Here is a 24,276-nt window from a genome sequence, read left to right on the forward strand (position 1 = left end):
GTTAAAAGTATAACATTTAAAGCCCCTGAAATGACTAGAAAAAAGATTAGTTAATTTTGATGAACGAGATTGAACAATAGAGTCAGTAAAACTATCTGAACCTTCCATCACGGGCGCGACATGGGGGCGTGGCAGTATCGACGATTCCCATTTTTTATTTCGATTTTTGAGTTTGTCAATTAATTTAGATCGATTTCGATTTAAAATCGAAATCGTGACACCCTTAACCTAGAATATCTAAATCAACTGCTGGTGGTAGATCCTTTTCCTATTTAGCACCAAAACTTTGGAACAATCTTCCTAACATTGTCCGGGAAGCAGATACAGTCTGTCAGTTCAAAGCTAGACTAAAAACACATCTCTTTGACCTAGCATTCACATAACACTCTATAGACTTCTATAATTCAATATTAGGCTGCTTAGATTAGGTCAGCCGGAACTGGGAACACTTCCCTTAAATCCTGATGTACTCGTTACATCATAGGAAGAATGGCATCTACGCTAATTTTAGTGTCTTTGTTTATCCCGAGGTTTTCCCGCAGCCTGCCGGATCCAGACCGTATCCAGATCTGACGAAGGACTTTTGCCTGGACCCGATGACAATGCAGTGCTGAAGTGCCAACTAGCCTCTCCCTATGGAGGATCCCTATACCACTCTACAGATAAAGTGTTGTGGAATTTTTCGGTTCGCGTACCTACCCAAAGTGATAAGATAAAATAAAATTCTGCATCAAAATTTATAGACAAGACAAGTAGTTTGTTCAGGCATGGTTTGTAAGGAATTACAAACCTGCGCACATATATTCAAACGCACATAACTATAGAATCAATTCTTAATGCGCATGTGAACGCCATCAGTGTCTATCACAGGTTCGCGTTTAAAGTCTGTTTAGAGAGAACGGTGTCGTCTTAGCGGCCCCTAATTTAATAACAAATGATCATTTAGACGGAAGTGAATCAATCAAAACTAACTTTAGCTGGAAAAAACATTTTTCAAGAACCAATATAAAACCAAACCAATCTCTGTTACCTTAAATTATATGTTTATCTCTGTAAAGCTGCTTTGAAACAATCTACATTGTTAAAAGCGCTATATAAATGAAGATGACTTGACTTGACTTTCATCCTCTGGTTTTGGGCACTGGTAGAGGCATTTTACCACTTGACAAATATAAGCACATCATTTCATATGCTAATTGTCTCCTAATTAGTGCTCGTAATAGATAAATATTAAGTCTGCTGTTTAAAACGAAGAAAGCTGAAATGTAGGAGAATACTATGTGTAAACAGCGGGAAACTCAATATTCGTCAGTATGCGCATGTCAAAAAATCAATTCAGATTTGAAGCTTGTGACGTATAAACGCACACATCAACCCGATCACTTTATTTAGCGTTCATGGAAACACTCCTTTTTGGATTCATCAATCGCAATAAATTAATTCTGACTGAAACAAAAGTTGTGGGTGGATGACATGACATGCCATTCTACCTGTCCATGATGTCATATACTAATAAAAATTTATATTTGTTAAAAATATATACCTTTATGTTGTTCCTCTGCCAAGATAGTATTACAGCATACCATAGCTGCAGTTGGTGTCACCTCTACTTCAAATTTTTATCTAAACATCAAAATTGTCATATGGTGTGACTGTCCGGGCTATGTGTGACCTTACTAATATGATAATATATCTCAGCAAAGTATAAATAATTGATAGCTTTACAGTTTAAGTAACAGAATTGGGCATTCTTAATGGACACAGAAAGTGTTGATGCCTGTGCATGATTTTAAAACAAGTTCTGGCCAAATACATTTTGTCTGTAAAATGGGCGTCATATGGATTGACACTGCGATATATATTTTTAACTGGGAATAATTTGGACATCATTATGATGAAGAGGTCCACACTCAACCAGAAAGTTGCAGTGTCATCTTTGGAGTGGTTTGGAAGGTCAAGAGGTGAGTTTTGACTTTTTAATTTAATTTTTAATTAAAAAGCTCTGTATCTGATATGCTCACTAGTTTTGTGTCTTATGGTGTGACATTATTTGCATAAAAAATATTATTATTATTTTATTTTATTTTTTACAAATTTTACTTATAAATTATTAGAAATCATTGCTGCCATGTGGCAATTTACATGCTAAGTATAAGCTAGATGTTTTTAGTTAACCAAGAGATTAGCTTAACTGAACAAAACGTCATTTGGTGTGACACTGTATCATATGGTGTGACCATTTTTCCTAGTCACACTATATGATATATTTGTCACACAATATTACATACATCTTTTTTAATGATAAATAAATAAATATTCAAAACATATTGAATGAATTTGGTGAACATTAAATTACCTATACAACTAATGTATTCCTTTTCAATTGTATACTTAATTTAACCATGTTTCACCATGTTTGCCATGCTTTGCATATTAAAAGATGCAATTTTGTGTCTGTGTCAGGCAGAAATGTCAAGTAAAGAGAGGACACAACAATACAGGACCATGCAAGGAGAGAGGAGGTCCTGATGGAAAGGAGGAAAAAGTAAAAAGATCATGCCAGTTCACACAGAACAGACACCTTCTATAGGGATTGTAATCTGATCTAAATTATTATATGTCCATACTGAGTATCACAACTGTTCATATCCAGATTTGTGACAGATTTGATATCCGATTAGAGCAAAGATCTTTTACAGTGAAGGTTGGTAATTGTTTTTCTTATCCAGCATCAGTGGGGTTCCACAAGGCTCTGTTTTGGGCCCTGTCTTGTTTTCATTATATATGCTTCCCTTGGGAATTTTATTTATTTATTTTAATAAAAAATATGGTATTTCTTACCATCTATTTGCCTTTAAGACCTAATTGTAATGTTTCTTGTGCAACACTCCGTAGATTTCTGTTTTTTGTTGTAGGTTGTTTTTGTCTGTTTTTATATTTTTATTATTGATTTATGTACTTGGAATGTACATCACTTTGTGTAGCTTGTGTAGTTACTGTGTAGCCTGTAAAGTGTTCTATAAATAAATAAATAAATACAATAGAATGTGTGACCCGTGTCGTCTTCTGTAATATCTGTATTGGTTTCAATGGGTATACGCCAAAAACAACAACAGCAATGTGGAGGGGTTTGCAATAGAGATGTTTTTTGTCTTATATACAACTTGAAAGTAGCTGTTTTTACATTACCCTTCAAATTGAGCTTATTGAAAATACACCCAATGGAAACACGTCAAATAACTATATTCATAGCCTCATAAATTTCAGAAGGTCAAAAACACTTGTTCACACTGTCAGTCCAAATCCGATCACCTCAGTATTGTCTTAATTTACATTCCCTTCACCCCCACTTCCCCAATCTCTTCTCTCCACATGTTGAAACTTTTTTAAAATTCACCCAAAAATCTATATGGTTTGATATGAACAATTATTCAACACTATACATATTTTATATCATTTGAAATGTCTCCAACATTTGACTAATTGTAGATTGATAATATTTTTACTGTTTTACAATTATAATTGTTGTTACAACACACACTCTCTTCTAATTTTAAAATGGTCATGTTGAATGTTCTTGACGTGAGATGGTTGATTTACTCATATTTCTGAGTTTCTTAAATAACATTTAAAACATTTTAAAACAATGTTAGTATGACTGATGATTTTTATTCTTATTAATGTTAACTGAATTGAAGCAATTGAATGTTGAATGCATATAAAATACACTTTTTTTGCATTGACAAATTGTGGTGTGCTGCAGTTCCTCATATATTTTGACAATATAATTTGGTGTGACATTCAGAATTGTGACAATAAAAATAATTTTTAGTTATAAATCATGAAAAAAGTCAATGGAACACAAGATAAACAGTATCAGCAAGAGTCACAAGCATTTTGATAGATTTATAACGTAGTTTAGCATAATTCATATGAAATATCTGGAAAGGCTAAAGAGAGATGTCTTACTTTGCATGATGATTTAGAAAAGTAATACAAAATCTGCACAAAATGTTTTTAAATCTTAAGATAGTAATGATAAAGATTTATGCTGAAGTTAGTAACTTAGGGAGAGTATATCCCATTTTCATTTTATATAGGAAAACTTTTATGTCACACCATATGACAATTTTAGGCACGAATGCAACAAATTGGTGCTTAAATCCAATTTCCGATACAAAATCTAAAAGACCACATATATTTTTGGAAATTCGAGAGTCAGTACAACATAACTCAATATGTTTTAAGCCTAATATTATAAAAAAAAAAAAAAAAAAAAAAAAAAAAGCTTTTTTCAGCCTTAATGTTGTCAACCACCCATGTAAACATAGCCAATGAGACGTAATAAAAGTTGTCTCTTGTTTAGAGATGTTCCCTGGAAAACAGATTACATATGTAATGAAAAGCTAAGCAATCTCACATGAGTTTATATATAAAAAAACTTTTCAGTACTGGTACTTTTCAGTTAGGACAGTTACTGTATGTCAGCAAATTGCTGTATTGCCTATTAGGTTTACCTGAGTAAGCATTGTTTCTCGCATCGCTATTAACATGGATTTTTTTTTGAAGTTATACTGATGTGACTGCCTCAAGAACAAAGTTTAGACATGAAGGAGAAGGAGATCAAGAAGGAGATCAGGCATCCACTTCACTCACTGACTATATTTCACCCTCCATTAAATTCTGAATGTCTTCAGAAAGCTAAGCTAAGTTTTCATTTTCATGCACATTGCTTAAAAACTATTAGGTTATTGGCAACAGGTTTTTTTCATTGTTATCTGTACCATGCTTGTTGCTCAAGGCAATTTGCTCAATAGCTCATTGAAAATATGCTTGTTAATTTAGAATGTGTAGTACTGTTGTGAACACACTGTACAAAGCTTATCTGGGTATCAGCATCGTGCTTGTTCTTTAAGCTTATAGTGTAACTAATGGAATTCTACTTGTTGCTTTAGACTTACCTGGTTGTCATTGCCAACATGCCATGCTTAAGCCTATTTTGATATTAGCAACATGCTAGTTCTTTGAGGCTATACAGTTATTGAAACATGCTTGTTGCTTTAGGCTTATCTGGTTATTGCCAACATGCTGTCCTAAGCTTACCCTAGTACCAGCAACATGCTTGTTCTTAAAGCTGTTTAAGGCTTATCTGGTTGTTATTGGAACTTTGATTATTATTGCCAACATGCTGTGGTTAGGCTTATCCGGGTATCAGTAACATGCTTGTTGCTTAAGGCTGATCTGTTTATCATTGGAAACATGTTTGTTGCTTTAGGCTTATCTGGTTATTATTGGAAACATTGCTTTAGGCTTATCTATTGCCAAAATGCCGTCCTAAGTTTATCTGGTTATCAGCAACATGCTTGTTGCTAGGACTGGGCGATTTTTTTCTTCTCGTGCACTGGTTTGCCAATCAGAGTGATATCTCCCACCGATGGCTATGCTGATTCAGCTTGCTCAAATATTGCTTAATATTAACCAACCCTGTTGTACATTTTGACCAATTTAACAGCTGACTTTTCAAAGAACTATGACACTGGCACAAAGCAAAGGCGATGCACATACTCCAGCTGAACTAAGTTGTCACTTCACCTATTAATATGGAAAAAATAACAAGCCCAAAAATGGCTATAATAAGTGGAAATGGCAACGCTGCAAATGTGCGTTTGGTGAAGCAGCTTTACGAGCATAAACAGAAACAAAAAAGAGTGAGACGCGAGAGCAACGGTCAGACATGTTCTTCAAGCACATACATAGATTTTTACATAGAAAAAGAATGGAAAAGAATCGCAATGGAATGGAAAAAAATGTAAGGTTTAGTCAAATAAATTAACAAATATTACACATGGTTATATCCTGCTCTCACACACACAGTAGCCTGTATTACTCACATAACCTGTGATGGCACAAAGAAATGCGCAGCCATTTGCATTTGTACAACATGCGTGTTGCCTTAAAGGGATTGTTCACCCAAAAATGAATATTCTGTCAGTATTGACTCACCCTCATGTTGTTCCAACCCCGTAAGACCTTCGTTCATCTTCGGAAGCCCGAATTAAGATATTTTTGATGAAATCTGAGAGCTGGATCATTCCTCGATACTAGTCCATAGGCTTCTTGAGGGATTGAACTTGCCAGCCTCGAAAACTTATTAAAGACATCGTTAAAATAGTCCAAGTGACTACAGTGGCTCAATATTAAGTTTATCAAACGACGAGAACACTTTTTGTGCGCAAAAAAAACTAAAATCACGACCTTCTCTCTGGGCCTCGAGTCAGGTTACTAGTTTAACAGCGTATGATCTGTTGTTGTACGTCACACGCATAACACACATGACCAGCGTCGGCCAATAGTGAGCCTACGTGTGACGTAGCTCTACGCAATTACACTAGTTTAACTGACAAGAGGCCCAAAGAGAAGGAAATTAATAGTTAAAATAAAGTCGTTATTTATGTTTTTTTTTGTGCACAAAAAGTATTCTCGTCGCTTGATAAACTTAATATTGAGCCACTGTAGTCACTTGGACTATTTTAACAATGTCTTTAATAACTTTTCGAGGCCGGCAAGTTTGAATCCCTCAAGAAGCCTGTGGACTAGTATGGAGGAGTGATCCAGCTCTCAGATTTCATTAAAAATATCTTAATCCGAAGATGAACGAAGGTCTTACGGGGTTGGAACAACATGAGGGTGAGTAAATACTGACAGAATTTTTGGGTGAACTATCCCTTTAAGCTCATTCTGGTAAGTGCATTTAAAGGAGCGTGTTGCTCTTCTCCACTGCTTGTAACAGAAGTGCGTGCACCATTGCTGCTACTCTCCTCGTGTAAGGGACATGCTGCCCCCAGTCTCTGCTATTCAGGGGGATATGCTGCTCCTTTCCAATATGACCCAAAAGCAGAGAGATACTCAATACAATCTTTATTAACTAAGCTCAAATAACTAGCAACAAGCCGTAGCTAAAAAAATAGGAATGGCTGATGGCTGTCATGTCAACAAGGGCTTCACAGGTTATTATCTAGTTGACACAGTCTCTGCTGACATTCATGTTGATAATTTAGAGGCCTGTGGCGAACAGGACGGCCGAGGGACGTGAGAGAACAGCGCGAGGCCGGTGGTGCGATTGCTAATGAACAACACCTGTGAAGCACACTCGTCTCGCATCTCTCACGGAGGAGCGGAAGCATAAAGGAGGAGCGACGACGTTGATGATCGAGAGAGGAACAGGCCTGTATTTTAGTTGAGTTTTGTTTTTTGTATTTGTGTTTTATTTTAGCCAGCAGTCGTCCGCGAGGGGCTGCTGGCCGTTATGTTTATTTTAGGTAAGCCAGCAGTCGTCCGCAAGGGGCTGCTGGCGGTATTTTAGTTTGGTTTGTTTTATTTTGATAAAGTTTATTTGAATGTTCGCCGGTTCCCGCCTCCTTCTTCCCTGAATATTGCTACACTGGTGCCGAAACCCGGGAAGAGGGAGGAACGTGCTTTCAGAGAGTCCTCGCCGCTGTGGGGAATCCGCGGTGCCATCGAGGTGCCTCGGGGAGGAGCGGCCATGGACGCTCGAGGCGGTGCGCTGGAGTGAGTTGCCGGTGTGACGGTCGAGCTCGTTGCCGGCCACCTAGGTATTGGAGGGGCGGCTGCCATCCGGGAGGGAGAGGAGGAGTCGCCGCCGCTCGCCGTGGGCCGGAGCCTGCTGCAGTCCACCAATGAAGGGGAGGAGCGGGGGACTCCTACCGTCTGCCCAAGGCACCCGAGGAGCCGTCGCCGTCCACCGGGCGGCAGAGGAGCGTCGAGCCGTCCACCGAGGGCTACCCAGCGTCACCGCCAGGCACCGCGGAGAAGATCGCCCAGCTGGTGGAGGACCAGATGGCAACGCGTTGTGGGAACCGGACCAATTTATTTTATTTTTTTCCCTCTCTCCCCTCTCTCGATCTGTCGCTCCTCATGCTTCCGTCTCTGTTTCCCTCGGCTTGTCGGTCCATACCCCCCAGGGATCGCCGCCGGGGGGGAGTAGGCACAGGCTCATGAGTACCCCCCGGCCTGTGAGGGGCGATGGGGGTATGTGGCGAACAGGCCGGTGGTGTGATTGCTAATGAGCAACACCTGTGAAGCACACTGGTCTCGCATCTCTCATGGAGGAGCGGAAGCATAAAGGAGGAGCAACGACGTTGATGATCGAGAGAGGAACAGGCCTGTATTTTAGTTGAGTTTTGTTTTTTGTATTTGTGTTTATTTTAGGTAAGCCAGCAGTCGTCCGCGAGGGGCTGCTGGCGGTATTTTAGTTTGGTTTGTTTTATTTTAATAAAGTTTATTTGAATGTTCGCCGGTTCCCGCCTCCTTCTTCCCTGAACATTGCTACGAGGCCTTTGAAAATTGCATGTCAAATATGATACAGTAGGCTTTAACCTGGATTATTTCCAGGTTTAAAAAGAATACAATAACACAATTTTCACTGTTTTCCTCTGACTTTTGGACACTCAGGAGCTGCTGTCTGCTCACTTCATCATCCGTCACTACCGCCCCCCCGGTGTCCAGGTTATGACATGCTCAAGCTTTGTCTGGGTGGAGATTAGATATCCCTCTTTACTACAACTCTGTTCTCTTGCAGAGGAGGATCGCATCCGACGGCCTTGGGAAATGGTGAAGGAAGAGCAGCACTCGTCTATCTCTGTGGTGAGTTTAAGAAACATTAATTTAATATTTCTAATTTCTGCTCTTTTAAATAATGAAATTCAGATTCAAGGGATTATTTGTATTAGGTTTAAAACTCTGAACTTTAAGGCCTGGTTTCACAGACAGGGCTGTCTGAGAGAAGCCAGCTTCCATTGAAAATGAATGACTTCCGGTAGCTTTGGAAGCTCAAGTCGGCGATGTTCACATATGTTCATATGTACTGTATGCTCACACCGCCGCCGACTTGAGCTTCCAAAGCTACTGGAAGTCATTCATTTTCAATGGAAGCTGGCTTCTCTCAGCTGCAAGGTGCGTCAAATCCATCGGCGTCGCGTTTTGGGGGTTTTGAGCTTCTTGAGCGTCAATCAAAAAGTTGAAAGTAAACTTCTTTGTCGCTCAAGTCGGCGGCGGTGTGAACGTACAGTTAGTTCAATTAGGGCATTTAAGTGGCTTTTATAAACATGCCTTAGGAAGAAAAAAAACATTTCGGGATTACTTGAGACAAAACAATGGCACTGACAATTGTCAGTGCAAGTTGCTTTCAGTTAAAACAGCCCAAACATGCATTTTAGTTCAGGACTAGCTTAAGACTTGTCTGTGAAACCGAGGGTAATGTTTGTGAAATTGCAGATTGTCTTTCAATATGGTTTTCACAATAACATAATACAAGAAAAGAAGGGGTTACATTTATGTTTGTATTTTGCAGATAATCTAATGGCAGACCAAAGAATGGACATCTCCTCCACAATGAATGAGTTTATGTCTCCCAGTTCCACTGACCTGATCAGCAGCTCCATGGGAACGCCAGGCATGGACTACAGCCGCAAGAGGAAGGGCAGCGTCACCGACTATCAGTAAGAACGGTTCCTAACAGATCCTCTAACTCTGTTTCATGATCAGATATAAGCCCCAATGTTTAGTTCTTTCAGGGCATTCAACTTTAAAATATGGTAAACATTTTGACAGAAACTAAGGGCCAGGTTTACTAACAGCTTGTGCCAGTGCAACCCTTCTTTTGGCGTTAAAAACTACTCTCAGGACTTACTAAATACACACTAAATTAGCGTTGAAAATGCATGGGCACAGTAAGGCGTGGACAAAGAAAGTCATACAGATTTGAAACATGTGGGAGTCAATGATGACAGTTTTCATTTTTGGGTGGACTATGAGATTATATGAAATTGATTTTGTCATTTCTTTTCTTTTCACAGAGTCGATGGTTTTTCTTTTGAGTGAGTATAAAAACATCCAAATGATTTTTATTTTACAATAGTATAAGTATAATGTGAATAAGAATGTTTATTTTATTCCATTACAAAAAGCTATAATCATGGCATACCATGGTGCATGAACTGTATAAAACATGATATATAACATATTACCATGCTATCATCACTGAAACATCACTAAACCATGGTACTGTCAGAGTTTGTGCCTCTCTTTGAGAACAGGCACATCTTTCATCTAATTAAATAAAGAAAAAAAATTGTATCAACTCAACCGTTTGATTTTGAGAAAAATACCAATTTTATTCTCTTAGATCTGAGGCTTCATGGATGAGATTCCTCATCCCAAACTCACAGCACACACAATACCCTGAGAGTGAACGGTCAGTGAGTATGGATGAAGAGATGTTAACTAGACAAGCTGTCCAGTCTGTACTTACTTTAAGACAAATGTATTCCAGCACCTTTGTTATCCAAATTCTCACTTCACGCAGAGAGATGAGAGATTTTTCAAAGGTGAAAATTGTGACCATGTTAACTATGTGTTTAGTCCGCTTCTCTTGGTTCTTTTGATCCGGAGCAAAAAAAAAAAAGACTATACGTTTAGTAGGGGTGTCCCTGACTAAGGATTTTCATAGTTGAATCAGAATCGTCAAGTCTTCCCTATAGTCGATGTGTGATGTTGGGGAGGGGGCGGGGCTTTAACATTTTAAAGCCGCGATGTACAGCACATCACACGAAGATATAGAAGAAAATGTAGAAAAACAATAAATGAATAAAACTAAGAAATAACATAACTGGAGAAAGGCCACACTTCAGACAGGATTTGCATTTCACATGCAAATCAAATTACCGGTAAATCGGCTAAATTGCTTGTGCGAGCAGGCTCTCAGTACAGAGCGCAACATCGATGCATCGAAAAATAATCAACAATTAATTTACAGAATTAAATTAGAACAGAATATACCTTTCTAATAAATAAAGGTACAAAACGAAATAAGTCCGAATCAAGTCAAAAGATGCAGAACAAATGTGTGCAAAGTGCCTAAAGTGCAGGGGAACATTCAAAACACAAGCCACAAATACTTAAATTAGATAACCCTGAGTGATCAGTAAATAAAATTAAAATAAAGACATTATTAAAATATCGAAAGTATAGCGAGAATTGTCAACTTTGTCTTTTTAACAACAATAGAAACAACAATAAACGCTACACTCGAGTGACCGTTTATCTAATCATGTTCACTGCATCCAAAAATCAAATTAGAACCGGCTGAAATGTTTTGAAATCACTTGAACCCTACCTGATCGAGATGTGTAACGAAAATGTAGTCTTTCACTCAGTCTGTGTCTCTGTGTCCATTTGAGTCTTTTCGAATTGTGTGCGCGGATTCTAATATACATTCTAAAACGCTTAACATGAAAAACGTTTAACGGCTTAATGTCCTAGGACAGTTATATTAAAAGATCAAATTCTATTCACACCTTATTAATAAAGCATACTGTATAGCCTACAGAAAAGCAGATGAGCCCAGTATATGAACGCAACGCTTTTAATTAAACGTTAATTTTCCTCCCATTGTAAACCGTTATTATAAAGAAAACGCTTTACGTGACTTTCTATAGGAGGAACACGTTGCGTTCATATTCTGGGTTCATTTGCTTATCTGCACATAGTATGGTTTCTTAATGAGGTATGTACTATACATTAAGCCATGTAAAAGTGCCCTTTAAGCGTTTTAAAAGGTTTTTTCATGTTAAGCATTTTAGAATGTCCGGAGGAAAACCAACTTGTTAACGTTGGCCTGCAGAAGTGCGATCATGGTTTTCCTGATGCTAAATCCAGTCTGGGAAATTATCCTTTCTGATGGTGTGCATCCACACTTTAGATTTTCTTATCCCAGACATTTTTAAAGATTTAAATCCCTGCCGCCAAAACGCTCCTCTTTCGGTCACGTATCGAAAGTGAAACTTAAATCTGTCAAGGGGGTGTTTGGATTTATTCACGCACGTTAAAAATATTTATTAAAAGCTTCTTCCTTTGCACATTTGTATTTACAGCATTATCATAATAGGCTCCTATATTAACGTATTGACAGAAAACCGGTAGTTCTATGTGAAATCAGACATTGAGCACCCTTATATAAACTCTCTGCAAACTTCCAAAACAATGCTGCTGGACTAAAAGTGCTTATTGTAGGCACATTTTTTATGTATGTATGTATGTATGTATCTATCTATCACACACAATAACGAAGAACTGCTGCAAGGAGACAGCGATTCCAATGCATGTACCGAACTTTAATGGGCAACATAACGATTACGATGAGAAGATCCAGCTATTCTTTAGCATTCTGTCCTTTTAGGGTCACATCTTGAGACATCATGTCCTGTTTTTTGTTCATTTAGATGTCTTTGCTCTGTGCTGCATTAATATTTCAGTTGAACCGCACCAGAGTTCGTTTGGAAGCGGATTGAAGCCCAGCATTTGGTGTGCACCAGGCTTTGGGTGGCAGCGTTCACACTTACAGTATTTTATCCACACTAACAGAGCAATTGCATCAGAGTTCGTTTTAATCGAACCAAACATGCCTATTGTTAACACACCCTATAAAGTCACTAAATAAACACCCACAACCATTGGGCTGGCATTCCATGTTTTACAATAAACTATCAGACTCTACGCAATTAGGGGCAAATTCACTAAACAAGTATTTCTGCACAAAACCTGTGTCTTATTCTCCCAGCACCCACAATCCACTTTAACTGGGTGGTACTTGTGTGCTGGGATTAAAGTCTCATCGTTGATCACCCAAATGGCATATTTAAATGCTTTTTTCTGTGAAATTTATTCATGCCTTAAAGTAGCTTGAATGTAACACCCTGGCTTCATTTAGTATACGCAAAAACCAAGAATATGCAAATGAGCCCCGCCTCCACTCACTCATACAGGGTCATCTGTAAGTTGATGTATCAGAATGGTAAAGCGTTCTATGTATTGTCTCTACAACATCGAACAAATAACGGTAATTTATTATCTTTGGCTTGATTACGTTATCAAACAGCTAATATTGTGTTGCTAATGTTACACAAACCATGTCCACGTTCGCCATCTCAGAATCGGACCGCTGCCTTCTAAAAATCAACATCCTTAGAAACGCTTTGCACAACTTAGAACATCAGGCATATGGTTCATCATAACATCGTAATATACATCATATACATAATTCACCCGCTATATTGCCACATTAAAAACTTGATTTTCGCCACAGGGGGTCTTTAAGTTAATGTTTTGAGCTCATATATAACTTATCATAGATGATCCTTAAGTGCAGCTCTATTTGCCTGGCTAAGTTAAAGGTGCTCTAAGCGATGTCACGCGTTTTTTAGGCCAAAACATTTTTTGTCACACACAACAAACATCTCCTCACTATCCGCTAGCTGCCTGTCCCCGGAACACACTAAAAAAATGCGGTCTCTGCAGACATCCCAGGCTCCACAAACGGCTACAAAAGCAAACTGGGCTAACCCGCACCACGAAACATAACAAACTGTTCCAGCCAATAACCGACAAGAAGGGTTTGGGGGCGGGGTTTGGGGGGTTAGTGCGCGGATGAGGAGGAGGGAGGGTCTAGCTAGCCACCGTTTTGTTTAGTACTTCAAACGTCAACAAGAAGTGACGTCAACCGACATCGCTTAGAGAACCTTTAACGTTGGGCTACTGAAGCCTGTGAAGAGGTAAGCGGTAAGCAAGCGCTTAACAGAATTGCAGTACTGATATTGTGTTTGTGCTGTTACCTGATTTGCATGAATTGTTTTGTTAATCAGGTGCTCAAACTACACAACAGCGTGTGTACATAAAACAACACTATTAGCACAATTTACAGTCACAATTAATCCTTTGTGAATTCACCCTTTTAATAACTGTTTCAGTGTCTAAATATCATGCAAAATAGCAGTTATTTTATGCAGCTGAGAGTTTGATGTTCGTTTTTAAAAATAACATGCAATGAAGAGTTTCATATTGAAGGGTTTGTAAACAACAAGAGGTTTTATTTTAATAAAACTGGCATGTACTTATAAAAAGTATGAAATTAGGAATTTCAATTGATTGCAAACAAGAACAGATGCATTATATTTATTGATGCAGTATGTGGCTTAAAATCGTAGGCATTACTTTAAGTAAATAATTGAGGTCAGAGGGATTCGGGTAAATAAAAAGCTGCTTAGCAGAAGAAGAAAAACTGCATTAGATGTTATCAGTGTCTGGCCCTCAGGTAAACAGCGTGTAATGTTTCTCTCATTCTGGTCAATTATGAAACCAGCCATTATGAAACAACCAAGCTGGAGTTGATGGTGCGTGAAATGGGAGTTATATCATATCTAGTCATAGTATATTGTTTCTGGTACCATATTGTGGGATCCTTGTAATGACATTTCATGATGGGAAATTAATAAGATGTGCCCATAACCTAATCATTTATGAACTATATTGACAATTAACAAGGAAGTGAAAAATGACTTAGTTTTAAAGATTACTTTTCAGAAATATTAGGTTTTGAGAAATATGTTGTCCTTTTAAATAAGTATAAACATATGTGACTTTCATGCATTTTAATCCAAAGTACTTTATATTGGTTGACTCTTGAACTATTTAAGCTAATGTATTTGTTTACTGTTTATTTTTTTAGGGACAGTATGGACACAGACAATGACAAACAACTTGAAAGGTAAGCTGAATTATTGATCAAGATATATATCTCATATATACACAGTATGGTCTAAATGTCTGAGATCACATGTGATATATTCAGTTCAGTCATGAAACTCTAGATGGCACAGGCTGATAGGTCCTTTACATGTAATCTGCAAGCAATCACATCATTTACTGCATGGCCATAGGTGGAGTGTGTGTAAGGCCATAATCATAATATTTAATCATAAAATTTCTCCATAATAATAGCATATTGGCGAAACCGATTTGGCAAGCAATCCAGTGCGTGTCTGTCTTTCGCTTTGGAGAACGTAAAAGGTTTCTATTTACAACTTGTTTTTGCAGCCTTGAGAAATGTAGCCAATCACAAAAATATCTGTTGATTTCTTGAACACAGTTGCCAATCAGAGGTGTTTAAGTTAAGTGATTTTCTGTTAAAATGAACAGTGGTTTGTGAACATAGATGCTTTAATAACAAATAATTTATCATGATTGTTTATGAAGGGGTGTGTAGGTTGTGACATGTAACTTGAAACTATTTCATGGAAATCTATTTAAATATGTTCTAAAGGGGAAGCGCATCTCCTTATCTTTGTCCAGGAGTTGGTTCACCCTCTGCCTATGTACATGACACAAGCTTATTGGCCTCTGCTGATTCTTCAGCCAATGAGATTGCTTGCTCAACATTTAAATAGTCTGGTTCAGTGTTTGCTGTAGGCTAGACCAGAGTTGCTCTGAACCCCTCCACCTCCCCCAGCTCCACCTGCTTAGATCTGCTACAGGATTTGTGTCTATTCATGCAGCCGCAGCATATCTTACATGCTCACATCAGTGTGTCTGTGTATCTATTAGCCGTAGCAAGTCCATTCTTGTTCTGCAGAAGCATAAATACAGTGTTTTTTACACAATAATCAACAGCAGCAGTGTAGCAAATAAAGTCTAAATAAAATAAAAATACATTAACATTGCCATATTCACAATTGAAAACTATTTCAGTAGTTGTCATGATTGAATTACATACATACCTGTGGTATATATATATATATATATATATATATATATATATATAAATATATATATATAGAGAGAGAGAGAGAGAGAGAGAGATAGAGAGAGAGAGATTTCAAAATAAAAGGGTTCATCTGTAAGTGGTGTTTATATTTAGCTTACATGATTGATTAATTTCCCAGATGTCAAGTTAATCATTTGTTAATCAACAGGGTCGATCAGCAGATGAAGAATGCAAGGTGCTGTAAATCAGAGCATTTCTGTATTTTTTATTATTATTAATGGATAAATCCTGTTGTAAATCATATGCAATTTTTTCCAATTGTAACATTGTTTTGGTCTCTTGGTTATCTACAGGGAGGCTCACAGTCAGATAGAGAAGAGACGCAGAGACAAGATGAACAGCTTTATTGATGAGCTGGCTTCATTAGTGCCTACCTGCAACGCCATGTCCCGCAAACTGGATAAACTCACTGTGCTGCGCATGGCAGTCCAGCATATGAAAACACTTCGAGGTGAAGTTCGAACCGTCTTTCCCATAGAGACATTATGGCCTGGCTGGGACTTTAATATAATCTTAATTCTAGACGTGCATTCAAGTAGATTTGTAGCCGAGTACAGTAACATAAAAGTGATTTCAAAAGTTAAAAAGAAAGAGTATGACATTGTTATTAAATTTATGTTTTATTCACAAACATTATATCACCAATAATGGTTTCAAAACAAACTGAGTGAAAAGATTAAATGACCAGTTTGCATTAAATGGATATTATTACTGCATATTATTATGATATTGTTTTGCAATGTAAAATAACTTCATTATGTGTTTTATTATATCTGATATTATTTATATGATTATTACAATATTACACAGTACTTTTGTGAAAGAATACAAAAGTTTCAAGAAAGAACACAAAGTTTTCTGGGCCCAGGGGATACCCAAATGTTTTGCAATTGAACGCAAGTGTCTCATACTCTTACAAGTACTAATCAATTACTCATGCTTATTTTTTACTGTCTTTTTAAGGTGCTGCAAACCCTTATACTGAAGCTAATTACAAGCCAGCCTTTTTATCAGATGATGAGCTGAAGCACTTAATATTAAGGGTAGGTGACCTAAAGAAAATGTGTCTTTTTGTGTTATACTGAGTGATCATCCCTGGCTGTGATTCATTGGTGATTCACTCTGGGTCTCAGGCTGCTGATGGTTTTCTATTCGTTGTGGGCTGTGACCGGGGAAAGATCCTTTTTGTGTCAGAGTCTGTCTACAAAATTCTAAATTACAGTCAGGTAAGGCCTACTAATTCTTCATAACATCCATGATATGACTCAGAAGTCAGTGTGTGACTCATATTGCCTACTGCTTTCTCCCCATCTTACAGAATGACCTGATTGGCCAGAGTTTGTTTGATTATTTGCATCCAAAAGACATTGCAAAAGTCAAAGAGCAGCTCTCGTCATCTGACACAGCACCACGGGAGAGACTCATTGATGCTAAAAGTAAGTTAGTACTTGCTGCTATATGCCTTAAATACAGCATTATGCAAGCAAACCAGAACAGAACAGATTTTAAAACACTAGGCAGCATACATTTTTGGCATCATACACATCCCGATTTTGCAAATGGTTACACACACTCAAGTTGTTCCGAACACAATAAACTCACACAGAAACATGCGCCTCGTTTCTAGGAGATGCATGAAAAAGGAAAACAATATGTGCTCTAAAATTGGCGCAAAATATCCTCTGACTGGATGGAATCTAAAAAGGCTGTTCCATCATGCACTACACTATTTTATGGTATTTCTGTCAACTCTACCCAAAATCTACAGACTGGCTCTGACTTTCAGCAAAAAAAGACTTTTGTTAAAAAGTTGAGTAGTGTATTCCAGCCTTTAACTACATACTTTTTACATACATACATACTACATACATAGTTTTTAAAATGATCTGACAGAGCATTATCTTCTCAGCTGGGCTGCGAGTCAGGACAGACATTGCCCCTAGTCCCTCCAGATTGTGCTCAGGGTCCAGACGCTCCTTCTTCTGCAGAATGAAGTGCAACAAGTCCCTTGTCAAAATGGAGGAAAAAGATTTCCCCTCGACTTGCTCCAAAAAGAATGGTAAATCAGTTCTTTCATTTGCTTCGAATATTGTTAGGTATTCAAAGACAACGATTCCTCATCATAACTTTTGCCTTTGTTCTCCCTGTAGCCGATCGTAAGAGCTTCTGCACCATCCACAGCACAGGCTATCTGAAGAGCTGGCCGCCCATTAAGATGGGTTTAGATGAAGACAATGAGCCTGACAATGAAGGCTGTAATCTCAGCTGCTTAGTGGCCATTGGCCGGTTACATCCTCATATTGTCCCACAACCTATGAATGGAGACATCCGGGTGAAGCCGACAGAGTATGTCTCGCGCCATGCCATTGATGGGAAGTTTGTTTTTGTGGACCAAAGGCAAGTGGTGACTACTTAGCGCCCGAACATGAAATATGGTTGCAGTTTAAAGGTGTTTAAAGGCTTGTGAAATTTCGCAAGCAAAATCCAAATCTGTGCAATGAATAATTTTGCCTGATGGACTTCAAGTGGCAAAAAATTGTCGAATCAGGTTAAAGTTGGGTGAACTTTCACAGCGCCAACCAATAACAAGCCTCTCGGTATGGCAGTGAAGGTAGAAACTACGGCACTACACTTTGTCAAATCCATAAATGGCTGTTTGGAAAGCAGTTGTTTATGTTTTGTTCGTTTGCGAGCTGGCAGGAATAGCTTTGGATGGCCTGCTTTCTTTTGCAGAGCTGCAGTAAATGTGACCGCACCTTAACTAGGTTAAATTACCTTAAACAATGCCAATGCACTACAACATGTGACATGGCTTATATAATATGGTATACTTTTCCAGATTCTAAATTACATGAATGTAAAGCTCTGTTTACTCCTGGTATTAAGATGAGATTTGGTCGATCAGATCACAAGTAGACGAGTGAGACACATTCCCGTTTACACCAGGTGTTTTAATCTGTCTTTTTTGTCCACTTTCAACCACTTTTTTGAGGGGAGGGTCTGTGGATGGGTAAATGTGGGGGATTTTTCTGATCTTTTGATCTAATGGACAAAATAAGCTAGCGCAAGTTACATATGAACACGACTGAAGACGACGGAAAAACATACGGAGATCATCAGCTTTCATTTCTGCTCTGAAGCCGTGAGACCAGTCAAACACTGTGAGTGTATGTTAGAAATCAGGAATGGAGAGAGAACATTGTGCTTGGTACGTTTTCGTCTCCAGACAAAACTTGGGTTTCCAATAAACAAGGTTTAAATCCCGAATGGCTAGCGCACTTCCCATAATGTATTAAGTCAGCAGACGGAGAAAAGACGGTCTTTTGTGGCTGTTTGAACACATTCAATCACATGAGCGTCTACACTACGAAAGCAAAAATTCCGAATCTGTTTTCCACGACCTCTAGAAGTGGTTGAAAGTGAACAAGCTGAAAAAACTTTAGACCCCGTTTACACCAATATTTAGCGTCGTCCACTTACGATCCGATCAACCAAAGCGAAACACACCAGGTGTAAACAGGGCCTACGTTTAAGAAAACTATTAGATCAAATGGATTATTGGTTGGGAGATGTTTGTTTTGTCTACTGATGGATAAACTGATTTGGGATCAGAAGTTTGGTGGTCATTGTGACCGAATGACCAATCCTGATGTTAGCGTGACAGTTTTGTTAGCGTGATTTGGTTTTGTGAGCACAATGCGGATCAATATCCAAATATAGAAATGGATAAATGACCCAGGTCATGACCTGGCTAGAGGCCGAAATGTAGGACACACACTGCACCTAAAAATACTGCACAATGCCTCTGTGACAACTGAACAGTTTGTCTTTTATAGTGTATGGTATACTTCGCAGGTATACTTCATTTTCCACATTACGCTCCCTCTCAGTCAGTTGTATTCTGTTTTTTTATTGCTTTTTTATACTACCAGACATGAGAGATCACAGGGCAGCACTCATTTTCAGGACATTCGTTCGGAAGGATAGAAGAAAAGTAGCGGATCCGCCATTGCATGCAAAGTTTAGAAGAAAAAAAAAACAATGGAGAAGAATATACTGCTTTGTTTACCGAATACAATGATTGGACGAACATTTTATGGTCCTACTCCTTTCAGACAATATACAGTATATATGTATATACACTATACAGTGCCTAGCATAAGTGAACCGAGCCATGCTAAAGTTGACTAAAAAGAGGAATAAAAAATTATCTTTTGGAAATTGATCTTAAAGGTGCAATGTGTAAAAATTTTGAGTATCTATTAAGAGAAATGCAATATGACATCCATAACTATGTTTTCAGTGGTGTATAAAGAACTTACTTTATAAACCGTAATGTTTTTATTACCTTAGAATGAGACATTTATATCTACATAACCGCGGGCGCCCCCTTCTATGAAGGTCGACATATTGTGACGTCATGTTTCTACCGTAGCCGAACGCGAACAAACATCGCTACAGAGCGCGTTTCCTCACTACCTTGAAATAGAAGCAGCAGAAAGCTAGAAGCTAGCCATAAACACCGTGAGTAGTGACTTTTTCCTTGTCAGTGGTGTAAAATCTGTAGTTGGATTGTTTCATGTAACTTAATTCTTCTCCCTCGCTGTGTTATGGCTTTCCTATGTGGGGATAAATGTGCTGATTACGTTCATGAGACAGCTGATTAGTAGTCTTGTCATTGACCGTAAAACAGTAACGTTACAGGAATCACCAACCCTTCGATCTTGGAAGCAAGTCGATCGCGAAGAGTTTTCAAAATAAGAGAAACAAATCCTATTGTGTGTAGTAAATGGTGTCTAGGGGATGCGGAGGCGTGCACGCTGTTACAATCATGCCATTTTTGCCGAGCGCACCTTTGGGCTCATGCGGACGCGTCAAGTTTAAACAAGGCTTTACCCTTTAACCAGCTCAGCCCATAGACTGTAAAAAAAGATGGACGACGCCCCTTCGTTCTCTTCCATTGGCGAGAAGTGAAGCCGCCATTGTCCCGATATGGCGCTGACATCTTGGGACTTGAGTCTGCGCAGTTGCGATTTCGGGACCAGACATGCGCAGTAGAGAGCAGGAAGTAAATCCGCGAAATCAACGTCCCGCTCTGGTCCCGCCCTCACTCTCGCTGAATCAATCGTAAGCACGCGCCTCTGCTGCAGAACAAACCATTATGTCGGTGTGAAATAATTAATTATAGAAATTTAGATATTAAATTTAAAGCTCCAATCTCCTCAGTCCTCCAAAGATCCCGAAAAAAAGTCCGTTGTTGCTTCAGTGACTACTTTGCTCAGAGAACCTGTCAATCACAGCTGTCAATTATGTAGCCTACGCCACAGCGCTGTTTTTATAGCATCAAATAACTAACTAAAAACAAACTTATTTTAAAAACAAACACTTGAAATTACATCAGTGTGATGAAAACTACAGTAAATGACAGAAACTATCTTTGGAAAAAGATATGTGAAGTGTAATTTGATTGTTTAGTTGGTCTCACGTCCCATTGAATAACACGGGGAGGCGGGGTTTATGAGCTATACTAGGACCAGTCACCGGGGGGCGATCGAGTCAGGGCTTTGGCTTCACTTTTCAGGGCTTGTGCGGCACGCTGGGCTCAGCCACAGTAACAGCCCATATTTAGCCTGTTAGAAAAAATATATAGTTGCATAGTTTCATGTGGTTCTTCTCCCTCGCTGTATTATGGGTTTGCTATGTTGGGAGAAATGTGCTGGTTACGTTTGTGAGACTATCAGCTGATTACTATCATTATATTATATATTAAGACCCTTGATCCTCACCTGACTATTGCTTTGTAAACTTTATACATGATTTATGGTTTACAATGGACTGTGGTACAGAAACAGTGACAATGTTACACACTCTTGGCTTACTCTGGCTATTCTCTGCTGTCTCAGACGACGATATGTTTGTCCCATTTTAGCCACCATAGCTTCTTCGAAAGGGAGGGGTGACCGGTGGGCTGAGCCCTTAGTGCAACTCGCGACCGAACCGCTAGATGTCGCTAAAAATCACACACTGCACCTTTAATGCCTTAATAAATAAAATGAGGAAAAATCCAACCTTTAAGGACACCAGTTTTATTTGTGAATGAATAATGTGTCGTAAATAAATAAAGGTTCTTCCTTAAAATACACCCCTATGTTAAATTCCAATAGAGGCAGGCAGATTTTTATTTTTAAAGGCCAGTTATTTCATGGATCCAGGATACTATGCATCCTGATAAAGTTCCCTTAGCCTTTGGAATTAAAATATCCCCACATCATCACATTCCCTTCACCATACCTAGAGATTGGCATGGTTTTATTTCAGTTAGCCTAATAGCTGGTTTGATATGCATTGAGAGATGATCTTATGGAAAGTACCCCATGCCTAATCCATGTATAATAGTGGCTTGCAAGCACTGTAAAAACACTTGTGCTCCTCTGTGTGTAAAAGATTCCTCTTTTCATTTCAGGGCCACGGCCATTCTTGCTTATCTACCTCAAGAGATGCTGGGCACGTCTTTCTATGAGTATTTCCATCAGGATGACATCGGACATCTTGCTGAATGCCATAGACAGGGTAACAATAGAGCACTTTCCTGAGTGCAGCGTGACCAGACTCGTGTCATGATTTCTGATCTGTACGTCTCTGTTTGCAGTTCTGCAGATGAGAGAGAAGATCAACACTAACTGTTACAATTTCAAGATTAAAGATGGTTCTTTTATAACTTTAAGAAGTCGATGGTTCAGTTTCATGAACCCTTGGACCAAAGAAGTAGAATACATAGTCTCAACTAATACAGTTGTCTCGTAAGTAAACAAAATCTCTACTAATAATTCATGATATCAATGTTCTTACGGTTTGGTTTACTGACCTGAATGTGTTTTGAAGGGGCAGTTCACTTGAGGGAGCTGAGCCTCACTATCCTCAGCTCACTGCTTCCCCTCAGAGTATGGACAGTGTCCTTACAGCCGGTGACGGTAAGCAGATCTCATTTACGCAGCAAATAAATGAGTGAATGTTAAACCATGTCATAACCCTGTGGTTCGGGAACCTGTGGCTTGCCGGTTGTCTCACCTTTCACCAGAATTTGATCATTAGTTTCCTGCCGATAACGCAAAATCAATCTACCGAAGTTAAAAAGTCAAAACTAAAAGTCAACTTACGATAATATTTCAAGTTTTTGTGTATGCAGAGCTGAGTGCTAGCCTGCCAAGCCAGACCCACATCAAGATATTAGGTCTGGGAACTCACCATTGGCATGCCTTAATCCGAGGGGTGGGATAAACGGTTGTCTTTCAAATTCAATAGGATAGCGCTACAACCAACCAAAGCATCGAACGGTTGTGGCTGAGTGAGTCCCATGCGTTTTCTGCGTTTTCCGTTTTTCAGCGGAGCTAGTAGGATATATTAAACTTTTGCCGTATCCGGTTGGCAAAACTCCGAACACATCTTCCTTTTTTAAGAATGACTTAAGTGCCGTTCTTTGTTCTTTTCTCAAAGTAAAGCTTAACTCCAAGTCCTCCAGAGTTGCGGCCAAAGCCAATTCGAAACACTGCTGTTCGCCAGCAGCAGCGGTCATCTTCTTTGTTTTCAAGTAGCAGGGAATTCACACGGAACCGTCTCAACTCTGCAGTCATTATGTTAAGCCCGCCCACCAACTCTATACACGATGTGATTGGCCTGACGAGAGTTTGTTTTTTCCAGCTCGAAAGCCAACAGAGAGTTGCTAGACTACCCTGGCTGCAAAATAAATTTTGCTACCGCTAGGGTGCGTCTAGATTTCTAGGAGAGCTGTGTGCAACACCAATAAATGGAAAACCACTTTTATTTATATGTCTAGCTTTAAAATGTTGTTTTAAAATGGCAACCACATTTGATTCTCGAAATGTCAGCAACCGAACTCACACGCCCCGTATTCTATTCTCACGCAAGCCATGAAAATCACCGGTAGCCATAGTTAAGTAAATATCAAAGAGATCCATATAGCTGGAAATTATTATCACAGTCGACAATTCAATCAGAACGTTTAATAATATGAATGGGATTTTGGACAAATACGATTTTGAAAGAGTTACATTTGTCTTCCAAAATCCTCTTTTGCATAATCAAAAATGTAAAAAATAAAATAACATTATTTCATGACGTTTAAAGCATTTTTCCTCTAAATTTGTATATACTTAATGTTTGGTACTGTATAAAACATTTTCAGAATACATTTGAGTCCTTGATTTATTGATTAAACAAAAACTACCTTCCACGTTTTACAAATCTGCTTTAAACCTTACATTACAGAAGGCTGCTGAGAATTGGGAGGGGGAAAAAATGCTGAATAGTCATGAAAATGTAAAAAAAAAAAAAAAACTTTTGGATGTTTCTTTACAGTTTTGTGAGATTCATCCTAAAAGGATTAATGTACTCCAATTAAACTAATAAACTTAATATGATGCACATGCACATTTGTCAGTCATGAAATAGGTAAAAAAATGCATAGTTTATTATTAAGTATTTGCATCTATTTTATTTGAATAATCACATTTTCAAAAATGCATTGCCTAGAATCAGCATAAATGTATTCCTTGTAAAAACATGACTAAAAAAACTTAAAA

General features: G+C 38.5%; 1 protein-coding gene across 6 annotated transcripts in view; it reads left to right on the forward strand.

The window, feature by feature from the left end:
• Window positions 1-24,276, forward strand: part of bmal1b (basic helix-loop-helix ARNT like 1b) — a 48,303-nt gene that overhangs the window by 17,432 nt on the left and 6,595 nt on the right. For 2 of the 6 annotated variants that reach the window (XM_077201761.1, XM_077201764.1), the window contains 15 exons: window positions 8,600-8,664; window positions 9,371-9,518; window positions 9,876-9,896; window positions 10,205-10,273; window positions 14,582-14,620; window positions 15,825-15,851; window positions 15,970-16,127; window positions 16,640-16,719; window positions 16,810-16,902; window positions 16,995-17,112; window positions 17,586-17,735; window positions 17,827-18,073; window positions 22,140-22,246; window positions 22,326-22,476; window positions 22,559-22,647. In XM_077201761.1, the coding sequence (XP_077057876.1) occupies window positions 8,600-8,664; window positions 9,371-9,518; window positions 9,876-9,896; window positions 10,205-10,273; window positions 14,582-14,620; window positions 15,825-15,851; window positions 15,970-16,127; window positions 16,640-16,719; window positions 16,810-16,902; window positions 16,995-17,112; window positions 17,586-17,735; window positions 17,827-18,073; window positions 22,140-22,246; window positions 22,326-22,476; window positions 22,559-22,647 (1,562 nt within the window). Of the gene's footprint in view, window positions 1-8,472; window positions 8,665-9,045; window positions 9,088-9,370; window positions 9,519-9,875; window positions 9,897-10,204; window positions 10,274-14,581; window positions 14,621-15,824; window positions 15,852-15,969; window positions 16,128-16,639; window positions 16,720-16,809; window positions 16,903-16,994; window positions 17,113-17,585; window positions 17,736-17,826; window positions 18,074-22,139; window positions 22,247-22,325; window positions 22,477-22,558; window positions 22,648-24,276 lie in introns of those variants that run through there. The other 4 variants (XM_077201765.1, XM_077201762.1, XM_077201763.1 and 1 more) reach the window with 3 other exon arrangements.

The sequence above is a fragment of the Siphateles boraxobius genome, unplaced genomic scaffold (assembly GCF_051911475.1).
Source record: "Siphateles boraxobius isolate OS27281-9 unplaced genomic scaffold, OSU_SipBor_1 48, whole genome shotgun sequence".
Classification (NCBI taxonomy): domain Eukaryota; kingdom Metazoa; phylum Chordata; class Actinopteri; order Cypriniformes; family Leuciscidae; genus Siphateles; species Siphateles boraxobius.